At 41.3% G+C, this 13,654-nt stretch overlaps 1 protein-coding gene across 1 annotated transcript; it reads right to left on the bottom strand.

Annotated features, from left to right (window-relative positions):
* Positions 1–6,557: 6,557 nt before the first annotated feature.
* Positions 6,558–10,411, bottom strand: LOC117434169 (zinc finger protein 501-like). Its single transcript, XM_059010650.1, has 2 exons — positions 9,908–10,411; positions 6,558–7,252 (listed from the first exon to the last, which is right to left on the bottom strand). Exons 1-2 carry the CDS (start codon positions 10,386–10,388, stop codon positions 6,558–6,560), a joined length of 1,176 nt encoding a protein of 391 aa, XP_058866633.1. The 5' UTR covers positions 10,389–10,411.
* Positions 10,412–13,654: the final 3,243 nt, after the last annotated feature.

Below are 13,654 nucleotides of genomic sequence, written 5' to 3'. Positions count from 1 at the left end.
GGACAATTAGATCGACATGAAGTTGGCTGGTATACACTTAAAACACTATGATAAAGTGTCCCTCCTGGAAGCTGGTTTGACATCCCTGCTATAGAATTACTAATAACCTGAATTATAACCTATCCCAGCCTTACTGTAAGCTACCAATACCCCTACCACTACAAGCATGAGCACATGCACGCTTACGTGCTCTGCCTGCCTCTCCTGTGTCTGTGCTGCTGCTCGTACCTGGGTGCACTGCTTCATTCACCTGATAAAATAATAAATTAATGCATGACATATAGAGAGAGAATATATGGCTATGCTAACTTTATTTGCTGAGTATTACTGTACAGCATTAGCCTACTATCATATCACAATGTGCCTCAAACAATAATATATCTCAAAACTGAGTCTAACACTTTCACTGTTATAATCACTAAGCCATCACAGACCTCACCTGCGACCCTGTTGCTCCACCTGCCTCTGTACTGCTTTTACCAGGCTGCACTGCTTCACTCGCCTGATAAAATGATAAATTGATGCATGCTGTTTAGAGAGAAAGTATGACTGCTAACTTCATTAGTAAATTATTTTTACATTTGCTATGAGAATCATTATCAATTGTGTTTATTACTTTAATAACATCTTCCTACTTACACTTTGACTTTTTGTAAAAAAAACTTCCTTATGTCCATCTTTCTTTTTTTGGTTGCTATTATGCTTTAGTCACCTAAAGCCAAATTGAAGTGATTAGCTAACGTTAGTTGAATGACGATATCAAAACATGCTCTCTCTCTCTCTCTCTCTCTCTCTCTCTCTCTCTCTCTCGCTCTCTCTCTCTCGCTCTCACACACACACATAATGATTTAGCTGTGAAACAAGCTAGCTAGCCACCAAGGACGTGGGGTTAGCAGCTAGCAATGGGTCGCTAACGTAATAGGTAGGTAGGTAGGTATGTTTATTCTCTCAAACTATGTTGCTGACGACGTGACAATACCTTCAGCCCCGGCACCTGACTTTCATTCAGTCAGTGGCTCACACTCATATCAGCCTGACCGGCAAGCGGCAGCTTCAGATGAGCGTCTTTCCAGAGTCCAGCCCAAGCCAGCGGGCATCAACCTTTTTTTACTCACGCCCCACTGAAATTTATTTGTATATCTGTCGTCGTCGTCCCCCGCCCCCTTTAATTTGACTTTTTAATATATATATTTTTTATTACTGCCTATATAATATAGAGCGTTTATTTAGCCGCCTGGATAGTCACACTGTCCACTCAATCAAATACATATGTTCGTGTTTGCTTTTTACACACACGATACAAAAATATCAAGCAAGGAGTAAGTTAGTTACAAAGGGAGGAAGGAGGAGGATTGAAATAATGTGACAACGCATTAACCAACAAACACAAACATCGAATTAAACTGATTACATTTGTTCTTATTTTTTAAAATAAATGTGAAAATTGTGGCACAATATAGACCGTTTAAGAATGACTAGAATTTTCCTTATTTTAAACCCGGAGATTTACCTTTCACGCCCGAGTCCTTGTGCACTTTCGCACTTCAATGAAAACAGCACACTCTGCTGGTCCCTGACCTCAGCCGCGCACTGAGTCTGTGTTACAGTGATGCATTATGGAAGGGCCTAAGCCAATCAAATTAGCGGGGTTTTTTTGTTTGTTTTTTTGGAGGAGGGAGGAGTAACGAGGGGGAGGGGCGGGGGGTTTGAGAGAGTTAACCCTTTGTGGAGCAGATAAAATTACTTGACAAAAGACGTTTCAGATTTATCAAAATTATTGGTAGGGAGAATTCAACGGTCCCTTGACATTGGTAGGGACATGTCCCTACCGTCCCTAGCTAAATCTACGCCGGTGGCCAGGATGATGGTTCTCTTTTTGAGGCAGCTGTCCTGGGAAATCAGCAAGACTTCCCGGGACATTAAATGTCAAAGTATATGATTTATTTATTTATTTTTGTACGAAATGACTCTGGTGTCCCGGTTTTTTGTAAGTCAGAGGTGGGAACCCTATTTCGGTTACTTTCCAAAATGTTTGAACGGTTTTTTTTGTTTTTTTATTTGTTTTGTTTTTTTTCCCTGTCACAACATGTACAGCAGTAACTCGACAGCACTCTTAAGCTGTCCCTTCTTTCCTTCGCTGTCTTCCACAGTGAAATCCCTCTGGTCACGGCACATTCTTCTGGGGTTCTTGTGTGGAGGCATTTTTGTACATTTCGCCACAATTCTGTTTTAAATCCTCCGTATCTTAACTGTAATACAATTTTAAATCCCGCTAACAAACCTCCATCCTGATTGTAATCAGGTTTTAAAACTCGCAAGCGGAGTCTCCAATAGAAATGTAGGAATGTGCTGTCATTCAGTAGTTGGGGGGGGGGGGGGGGTATCGGTTTTATCGGTTAAAACCAAAAATCGGTTTTAGCGGTTAAAACCAAAAATCACTCAAACGTTGTTTGCATTATGCAGTTATCCGAATTCAAATGCAATTTCATCATGGACTTTGGGACCGCACAGCTTTATGCAATTAAGGGAATTATGCATTTAGCTCATATGCATTTAAACGTATCATACAATCATAGAAAATGATGCACAGAGTCAACTCTGTGTGTGTGTGTGTGTATATATATATATATATATATATATATATATATATATATATATATATATATTATATATATATATATAATGTAACCCGGCCAGCACTCACGGTCATTCGTTTGCCTCTTTCAAAGCAGACCCAGGACACAGGAAATGGAGTTTTAAGCGCTTATGCGCTATTTTTAGTACACAATCAAAAACAAAACAAACACCTAGTTCTAATACACACTACTAAACACTTATGCAGGTCCCTGACTAGCTCGCAGGACGGATAAGCCGTTTACCTGGCATAAAACAAAACGCAGTTTCCTTTTTGACTGCTTGGAAACAGAGCACGTCTTCTGTCTCCTTCTACTCAGCAGTCCAGATCAATTTAGCTGCCTCTCTTAAATACCCTGCACCTGGTTTTAATTTACAATCGTAACCAGGTGTGGGAGATAATTAAATAATAAAACAATTAATCAAAATGTGCATACGCACATGTTTTCTGTAGGGAGGATACTAACCCCCTCCCTGCTGTGTTACAATATATATATATATATATTGTGAGATAGCGGGTTGTGAGAGACAGCAGGGAGGGGGTTAAAACCTCCCTGCGAGAGAAAACATGTGAAAATGCACCTTTTTGTTTGATTTGTGTTGCTTTATTGTTTCATTTATTTTGCTAATTGATTTATTAATTGTTTTATTGTTTAGTTTAATTGCTTTATTATTATTTATCATCCTCACTTGGACTTATTGGGGGAATTAGATCCAGGTGGGGGGAGGTTAAAAGGAGAGCAGGCAGTCTGCTCGAGGCTGCTGAGTGGAAGGAGGCAGAGAGGTGCGCTGTCTCCGAGTAGCCAGAGGAAGAGAAAAAGAGTAAGTGCGGTGTTAAACCAGAGGGTTTTTGAAAAGACGGGAAAACAGCTTAGCTGTCCCGTGTTAGGAAGGGTGTTCCTGTGTGTTAGTTAGTGCTCGTACAGAGCTAGGTGTTTATTTTGTGTATTTGTTTTATTTTGGGTTTATTAAAAATTAGCACAAACGCGCAAGAAAAATCCATTTCAGTGTCCTAGGTCGTGTTTTTAAAGGGGCAACGAACCCGAGTGGGTGAGTTGTGTTACAATATATATATATATATAATATATATATATATATATTCACTGTCTTTAGTACTGTACTGTGGTTTATAATAACAAACCCCAACAGAATTGTAGTGTTGTTCATAGAATAGCCACTAGGGAGCGATCCTCAAATTACAGTAAACCAGACTGGCCGACTTCCCGACCATGGGAAAGAACTGTCAGACCAGCCCATCCAAAGAACTCTGTTCTCGCTGCTTAGCGCCCTCACAGGTCGGGAGGGAGATTTACAACCAAGAATCATTGTATTTCTGTCACATATCCCACCGCTCCGAGTGGAGCTGAAGGAACACTCAGCTTAATCTATCTTTCCCATTACTCCTCCCCCTCCCGGGAAAAATAATCAGCATTTTGGCGTTCTTTCCCTGCACGGTGTACCATGTGGTACATGAAGGGCTACAATGCCAGATAGCACCGAGTTATCCGGGCATTGCTGTCCTTCATTGTGCTTAACCACTTGAGTGGGGTGTGGTCAGTGACGAGATCAAATGAGTGTCCCAGCAGGTAGTACGGAGTAGTTGCGCTCCCGAGGGAGCATCTTTTTACTGAGATACAGTATTGTGTGTTCTACTCCATCTACCTTTTGGGACAAGACAGCACCCAAACCCACGTCCGACGCATCGGTGTGGAGGATGAATCTCTTGATGAAATTTGGAGCACTCTTTTTGGTGAGGTCGACTAAAGGGTTAACCACTGTGGCATACTCGTAGATAAAGAGGTGGTAATAACTGGCTAATCCCAGTAGTGACCTCACCTGAGTCTTGGTTTTGGGGATCACCGCTTCGACAAAAGCCTGGATTTTGGTGACCATGAGTTTCACCCTTCCATTTCCCATTAAAAATCCCAAATAGCCAGGCTACCCTTAGAGACTGCAGGACGGCTGTGATCCTAGCCAAATACTCTCGCCAGGTGGAGCTGTAAATAACCACCACATCATCAATATACGCTCCTGCATATTCATGATGTCGACGTAAAACCTGGTCCATCAGTCTCTGAAAGGCAGCGGATGCACCATGTAGCGCAAACAGCATTTTAAAGTGAAACAGCCCTTCTGGTGTTGAAAATGCGGTTTTCTCTAGAATTGCGGGTTAAGGGGATCTGCCTGTATCCCTTTGTCAGGTCCAGAGTCGAGATAAACCTTGCCTTTCCCAGTCTATCTAGAAGGGCTGTCTAATTTCATAACTCACCTAAAGCCGAATCTCTTCATATGGCCCCTGCCATTTAGCACATAATTTCGATTCTGAGGAGGGAAGCAGCAGCATTACCTTGTCTCCAGGTCGAAAGTTTAGAATTAGTGCATTTTTATTGCAATGCTGCTGTTGCCGGTTCTAAGCCGATTTGAGGTTGACTTGGGCTCAAACGACCCACCAAATCCAGGTGATCTCTCAGTAGGAGCACATGCTGCACTATGTTTTTAGACAATGCTTTCTGCTCCTCCCACCCCTCTCTCATGGATGCCACGAGGCTGTCGGCCGTACAAGAGCTCGAAGGGGGAGAACCCTATTGAACTCTGCGGCACCTCTCACTGCAAAAAGGAGGTAGGGAAAAAGCGATGCCCATTGATTTTGCTCTTGCGTTACAAAACGTCTCAGCATCTGCTTCAAGGTCTGATTAAAGTGTTCCACCAAACCCTCCGTCTATGAATGATAAACACAGTCCTGATGGGACGTATTTTTAATATTTTATATACCTGCTGCAATGTGGTTGGTCCCATGAGCAGTCAAAAACTCCTTGGGGATCCCTACTCTAGCCATAATCTGCACTAACTCGGTGGCTATTGCAGCGGCACTAGTGGACCTCAATGGAACTGTCTCTGGGTATCGCATTGCATAATCTACCACTACTAATATATGTGTATACCCAGAGTCAGAAGGTAGCAAAGGGCCCACTATGTCCACTGCAATGCGTTCAAAGGGAGTGGAAATAATCGGCAGTGGAACCAAAGGGGCAGGGCGCACTCGACCCGGCGCTACTCGCTGGCAGTCTGGGCATGTGGCTACATATTTCAACACATCAGTATGAAGACCTACCCAATAGAATCAAGCCAATATCCAATCCCTTGTCTAGTCAGCTCCGAGGTGCCCCGCAAAAGGGATATCATGCGCCAGCCTCGTGACCTCGGTCCGACAAGACGGGGGAACCAATAATTGTGTTACAGGCTGTCCTGTGCCCGTGGCCAGGTTTACCCTATACAATAATTTCCCCTTGATACTGAAGTGTGGCTATACTAGCACCCCAGCACCATCAAAATCCTTACCTTCAACAGACCGGACCTGCCCCCAAGCGTGCACTAGTGACGGGGCATTATGTTGACTCCACACTATGTCCACGCTTGAGTACCACATGTCCGGTATATTGGGACACTATCATTTTTCATTGGTTCTAGAATCGTGATAAATGTACAAGTCAAACCCTCCAGGCGGTTGTCCAGTAAGGACGGTGCAGTCTTGTCTCTGGGATGCTACATACCGGGGTCGGGATACTCGTTCCATCAATGTATTTATTTTCAAGTCTATGCAGTTTAAATGCTAAACCTTGAAACTCATTCCCCACACTGAGTTATCAATTTCTCCTGACTCGTCCATCAGTTTCCTTTGCAGTTTCCTTTGCATATTTTAACACTGACTGCATTGACAGAGTTATAATACAGCAGAGAAGCTCTTGTGACGTGTGCACGTCACCACCCACTTTCTGACACAGAGTGCAAGAGAGCTGAAGAGCATTTTGACCATTTAAAATGCATGCTTTCAAGAGTGATACACAAAACAGTAAAATTACACAGGGTCTCATAATGCAAGGTAATGTTTTTTTTCTGAATGAATATATTCCTTAGGTTTGTCTCTAGTGTGAATTCGCTGGTGTGTTTTCAGAGTCCCTGACTGATTGAAGCTCTTTCCAGTCAGAGCAGGAATACAGTTTCTCTCCTGTATGAATTCGATGGTGTCTTTTCAGAGCTCCTGAGTGCCTGAAACTCTTCCCACAGTTAGAGCAGCAATACGGTTTCTCTCCTGTGTGAATTCGCTGGTGTCTTTTCAGAGCTCCTGAGTGACTGAAACTTTTCCCACAGTCAGAGCAGCAATACGGTTTCTCTCCTGTGTGAATTTGTTGATGTCTTTTCAGAGCTCCTGACTGATTGAAACTCTTCCCACAGTCAGAGCAGCGATACGGTTTCTCTCCTGTATGAATTCGTTGGTGTGTTTTCATGTCTCCTGACTGACTGAAACTCTTCCCACAGTCAAAGCAGTGATGCGGTTTCTCTCCTGTGTGAATTTGCTGGTGTCTTTTCAGGTTTCCTGACTGACTGAAACTCTTCCCACAGTCAAAGCAGTGATACAGTTTCTTTCCTGTGTGAATTCGTTGGTGTGTTTTCATGTCTCCTGACTGACTGAAACTCTTCCCACAGTCAAAGCAGCAATACCGTTTCTTTCCTGTGTGAATTCGCTGGTGTGCTTTCAGGTTTCCTAACTGGGTGAAACCTTTCCCACAGTCAGGATATTCTCCAGCGCCCGCCCTCGCTTTAGCTGCTGGACTGGAACCTGGAAAATATGAACAGGAAAGAAAGTAAGAGGGACTGCTGGTAGGCTTCGGGCATGTGGCTAGGTGGTGGAATGGATTAAAGTATGTGAATTTCAGCTGTGAGGGTTTGCTCTTGGGTACACCAGTTTAAAACCGCAAAGTTAAACTTGAAGCCTTTATGTGTAAAAGCCTTGAAAGCGTGAAAAAAAAAGAAATCGGACATGATGTCGTTAATGAACACATTTCTCGTTAATTCGCAGGTCACTTACATCAATTTCTGTCTCAATGACTATATAAGGGGAACTCGTTAATTAAAATAATGTTAATGCTGTTTTCCTTAGGTGGCGGGGGGAGGAATTTAAGCTATAAATAAATACAGCTGAAGTGCCATTGGCATTTGTAGTTGTTAGTTATATTATACATATATCCCATGTAACACTTCCTTATATATTTATTAAGCTTTTAAAATGATGATAGAACTCCCTTACCCAACACACAATGTGTTTACAATTAATTGTTCGGTGAATTCCTCTAATCATGCATTTTCTCTGGTACTCTTTGCTCACCTCCGCGATAAATGAACTCAACATCATTAGAAGCAGCCGAATAGTTACAGTATTATAAGAACATTTAATATGCATACAAACATGTGAAAGTGAAAGTGTACATGAAGGGGGGGGGGGGGGGGGCTGACAACATTACAAATCCGTTTAGGCAAAATCCACGTGAATGATCTCGATCACATTCCTAGTGGATCTGTGTGTCCTCATACGCCTGTTCTGTGTTAGACACAGGTGTTAAAAGCCAAGCAAATCCACAATCACCTAAAGAAACTATTGTAATATCTAATATGCTGTTTTCTATATGAAGATCTCATTATTTACTCTTAGGTTTCTATTTGTATAATTCAAATAAAATCTACAGTAGAGGTCAGCTGTCATGTAATGTACGTATGCAGAGTTCAGCTGCATTGATCATTTCTTGGTACAGTGGTAACATTACACTGGGTGCAAATAACAGAATATCATTATAGCAATACAACACATGTTCTGTGAGGTCACACATGATTAAAACAAGTGAATAAATATCATTCATAACCACAGGTATAGAAAAGGCTAAAATATTTTCACAACTACAAATATTGGATTATTGAGGTAGTCTGTAAGAAATTAACTCTGGTCCTGCATGCTCTCTCTCTGTATCGTCGGTGTCACAGCTGCGGTCTGTTAAATTTCTGTTTCAAGGTGAGTTATACTGTACACGCCTGCGTTAAATAAAACCCTCATTCTTCAAGTGCAAATCAACTCCTGAAAAACTATGACAATTAACTCTGCTTTTAAATTCCCACACAAACAAAACAAATACTTGCAAGAAGCACTGCTCGTTAAGATATTAACATTTTGTAAATCAAGATCATTTCTGAAATCACATTAGCACTATTTAATGACGAACGCATAACGAACGCTGGAAAATGGCAAAATCAATACTACATACCGATTTGTTGACACTGGGGTTATCATTTCCAACCTTTTGAAAATCCTGCCCTATATTGTGGTCGAACCATGTGACTTTTTCATTCGGGGATGTCAGTCTGGGTGTCCAGCCAAAGGCATCTACTTACGTATGCGTTTTCATAACTCTGCGATGATGTTTGGGAATAATAATAATAATAATAATAATAATAATAATAACCGCAATAATAATTGGAATCCCCAGCCTTTGGCTTGGAAGCTTAATATACAGCCAGAAACACACACAGTTTATTGTATATAGTTACATAGACTTGTAAATGCATCAGTAATCTACAAATAAAATAACCTTTACAATTTGACATTTCGAAATCTAACATGAAATACTGTGCTACTATTCTGGCTTCCGGTAGACTTTTCCAATATAAATTTTGTAGTTTCTTTGATGACATGAATCCAACTAAAAGGTCTAAATTATTTCCTTATATTTTTTATTCTAGGAGATGCAAAGCTTTTGTCCATAGCTGTAGAGCCCTGTCTAATCCAGCCCCTCTACAAACCAGCATTCTAATTCGGTATGATTTTGGGGTCCCGATCTAATCCCTATTGAAATGAATGGTGTGATCCCCTCTACAATCCAGAGCCTGGCTATTCTGGAATCTGTCCCTTCTGCCTGATGTTGTGTATACACTACCATGTCCAGCCGGCGCCATTCTGAATTGTGCAGTTGTTGAACAGCAAATACATGTCTAATCGTCCACACAGTGAGCAATCTCTCGAAAGAAAAGCTGAACAAAACACCAACTCAAAAGAGCTAACAGTGAGAAACCCTGAATGCAGCAGAAAGCACCTGAATCCTCATGCAGGTACAGTACGAGCACGTGAAGGTCTTTCTATGGGAATGGGTTAAACAGGCTTGTGATAATAACAGGTGAAGAGTTTGCTGAAGCATTACTGTGTTTATTACACTGTGTATGTACAGTAACACAGTTGTTTAGTGTTCAAATAGTTTAGTCATTTTACCTTTAGGTCAGTATTCAATGTTTTACAGTAACTCTCTAATCCGGCACCACTTTCCAGTCCCAAGCGATGCCGGATTGGACAGGTTTTAAAGTAATCTAACCAATATGCTCCCTCCCTCTCAACCACACTGTGGATTTCACGCAATCTAGAATGACAATGTCACAGCTACTGGGAGTCACTCACCTGCTAGACTGCATTCTGAATGGGAGCGCCCGTCTTCCTTTCCACCTCCTTGCGTGCTGTTGGGAGAGCCTTCCTCTCCAGCGCCTTGCTCTCTCACGCAGATTCTCTCCAGCACCACGCTACACTCCCGCAGGCGTACAGGCTCCAGCTCAGGGATGTTTGGTTTGAAGTCCTCGGATTCTTCCTTCACTGGTTCCATGTGCTCAAACTCTACTTCAGGGGGCTCCTGTTTAATACGGACAGTTTCCAGCACCTCTTCTTGTTTCACAGGAAGGGGTTCTTCTGTCTGGGGGATCTCCAATTCATTGTGCTCAGCTTTAATCTCAGAGACCTCTGGCTGGCTGCTGTCACATTGCATCTCACAGAGCTCCTGTTTAATGGGGAGGGAAGCCAGCCCAGAGAACTCCACTCTAATGGGGACCAGTTCAAGTTCAGGGAACTCCTCTTTAATCTGGACAGATTCCATCTTCACACTGTCCATGGCAGCACGTGGGATTCTGTTTAGTAGCTGCTGAAAAAAGAAAAGTATTTATTTATTTAAATACAGTGCTATTAATCTCCATTGATTTTTTGTATTTATTATCTTCCATGAGGGGTTCTGTTGAAGGTTAAGGGCTTTCAAGAGACAGACAAACTCTGGCATTACAGCAGGAGTGGCTTTACTATAGAAGGAACACAGAATTTCTTGTAATAAGTTTATAATACCATAGGATTTGAACTGTTGAAAAATACACAATTTATTTAACCATTGTATATATTCCTTTTAGGTGTATTTTATGCACGCTGTTGTAGGGACTATAGCAGACAATCAGCATTCTTAAAACGATAACCTCGTCCTATTATAATGTACAAGGCCGTTTTCAATATCACTCTCTGAAAACGATATCGGATTTACACGTTACAAAGAGCCAAAAATAGACCACATTCCAGACTGTTCAAAGTTCATAAACCGTGTTGTTCAACATGAGTGAATGAATCAATATTGTGAAGCTCTTCTTAGTAAGATGGTATTTATTAAGCAAGCCACCAAATAAGTTTGAAAATCACACAAAACAGTTACACATTTAATAACACATTAAAAGCAGTACAATGAGAACTAAGATTTTAAACAACAATTTGCCAATGAAATATTAGCACATACTGACACTACAACAAGGGCTCGCACAATACCTGAATATATATTTAAAAGGATTGTTACCTAGCCTGGAAAGCCGTCACTTCAGCGTTCTGTTACCTTGTGTTTCTCCGAGTGTCAGGGTCCCCTTGATCCCGATGGATAAATACTGAGAGCCGAGGACTCCAGGTGCACTCTTGTAGGTTCTTTGAATCCGAGCGAGCCGGTAGCCAGAGATCAGGGAGACTGCTGAAATGTTTCCAGTCGGCTTTATACTTTTCAAACAATGGGATCGTTTACATTTCCCATCGCATGTTCTGATTGTTTGTGCTTTATCTCGATTGTTTGCCCCACCCCCACCCCATTTCTCTTGCTTGATGAGTTCATTATCATAATTTAGAAAGGGGAAACTTTTAAAACATACATAACTTTTGCTAAATCATTCAGATTTTATTCTAAGTTCCTGTTATTTTTACTATAAGAAATGACATTTCTTTTGACACCAAATATGTTGGGTTGCGACTTTGGTTAGACATCGCAAACAGTTTTGCTTTCCTTAGCGTTTTTTCTACCTGTGTTATTCTGTGCTTGTCAGGCAATTTAGCAATAAAAACGTTTGCATCTTGTAGTGAATTTAAATCAATAATGATGTTAAATTGTTTCAAACCTCTTGTTTTCTTTTAAGGTGATTTAAAGTGCATTGTTTTTTTTGTCATTTTTCTTTCTTTCGCCTTACTGTAGGCTTTGTGCTAATCCCCCCTTTCCCTCACTAGACTGGGTAATTCAATAGCAGAGATGGGTTTTATCAGCCTTTTGTTTCCTGAGGTCCTGGTGTATCTGAGGTGTTAGATCGATCGTTATCGGTGGCAAAGCTAGACAAATTAGGTTAAAGACTTATTATTATTATTAGTTTATTTAGCAGACGCCTTTATCCAAGGCAATTTACAGAGACTAGGGTGTGTGAACTATGCATCAGCTGCAGAGTCACTTACATTTATGTCTCACCCGAAAGACGGAGCACAAGGAGGTTAAGTGACTCGCTCAGGGTCACACAATGAGTCAGTGGCTGAGGTGGGATTTAAACCGGGGACCTCCTGGTTACAAGCCCATTTCTTTAACCACTGGACCACACAGCCTCCTTGGCTAGGTTTTCTGTTAAAATGTAAAATATCCACGACATTTGCAATATATTTGTGATGACAGACTATACGATCTACACTCTTCTAATATATTTGTTTCGGTTTAGTTATAGTTACTTTTTTTATATGTTATATAAATCAAAACCTCAACGGGCACAAGCCTGGAGTTAAATGGCCAAGAGCTTCTGAGAAAACATTGTGGGACACAGGAAACACGGCACATTATTTTACAGTAAAATAAGCTGTGAGCTCAGTCAAGTATCACCATGTTACTCCCATGCAATGGAAATCATTACAGTCAACTCTCGTCAACACATATTTCAAGGGACCCGCAAAAAAATCTTATCAGGAATTCTCATTATCAGGAGTCTAAAGGCCACCATACATGGGGAGATTTTTGTCGCTGCCGATATGTCGTGAGTGATTTATCGTGAGAACCTTCTCACCACACACACACACAGACCGATTGTGTCGTCCACTGAGAGAAAGGCAGAAGGAGGACTTCTGGTTATATGTGCTTGTCCAGCTCTTGCTTTGATAGTAAAGAGAAAGAAAATTGAAGAAGGAATTTGAATATATGGGTTAAAAATGGATTCGAAAGAGAGAGGAAAGGGGGCATTTAATAATTTAATGGCAGAACTCCACCGTGAGGATTTAAGTGGTTACAGTAATTTTGTCAGGATGGATCCTGTCATATTCGCTGAGTTGCTGGATAAAGTGAGGGGTAAAATAACTTTAAGACAACTGTGGCTGGGCAAAAGCCCTGCACGTGTAAATAATGTATTGTATTGTGTATATGTGTAGTTTAAAAAATATATAATTTAAGTGTGTGCCAGATATGGTGTTTGCAGTTATACATAAAGTTGTAAAGATTTGAATTTAAGTTTGGCAGGGATGGGGTTAAATCCAACTCTGCCAAATCCATGTGCAGAATGTGGCTGGGGCTTAATTGACTAATTGATGATCAATTAAGCCCAGCCACATGGTATAAAAAGGTGCTGGAAAGCCAGTTCTTTTTAGTTCTAGTTTCAGCAAGCATGCTGCCTCACTACTGTGTGGAGAGCCAGTGTGAGTGAGTTGTATAGGGATTAATTTAGGGGATTTTGATCCCACAGCAGTTTATTTTAGTGTGTCACAGAGTAGGTTCTGGAGCGGGACCTCCCTTTTAGTGGGAGCAGTGCTATGCCAGTGTTTGGTAAACTTTTTTTTTTTTTTAGCTGTTTTCTCACTGTGTTTTGTTTTGTGTTTTTAGAGTTCTTATTTTTATTACGCTGTGTCTGTGTATGTCCTCGTGCACTAGGGCTGTCATTGCTGGTACTCTAGTGGCGGCCACCTGTCACAACATTTTCTTTATTTGACTAAAACCTTGACGCCTGAGTGGCGTTGTCAACTGCATCCCTCTGGCGCTCTCTCATCATTCAGCGGACACCCACGACTAAAGTAGCAGGTACTAAGACCCCCTGTTACAACAACTTAAACTTTAAAATCCTTATT

The sequence above is a fragment of the Acipenser ruthenus genome, chromosome 41 (genome assembly GCF_902713425.1).
Source record: "Acipenser ruthenus chromosome 41, fAciRut3.2 maternal haplotype, whole genome shotgun sequence".
NCBI lineage: Eukaryota > Metazoa > Chordata > Actinopteri > Acipenseriformes > Acipenseridae > Acipenser > Acipenser ruthenus.
Note: the sequence above shows the minus strand (reverse complement) of the source record. Positions and strands in the feature narration are given on the sequence as shown.

Excerpts from the sequence above, each read along its gene's own strand:
- LOC117434169 (XM_059010650.1), bottom strand. The coding sequence starts at position 10,388 with ATGGACAGTGTGAAGATGGAATCTGTCCAGATTAAAGAGGAGTTCCCT. Across the intron at positions 7,253-9,907 it reads TTCAGAATGCAGTCTAGCAG|GTTCCAGTCCAGCAGCTAAA; the intron begins GTGAGTGACTCC and ends CATATTTTCCAG.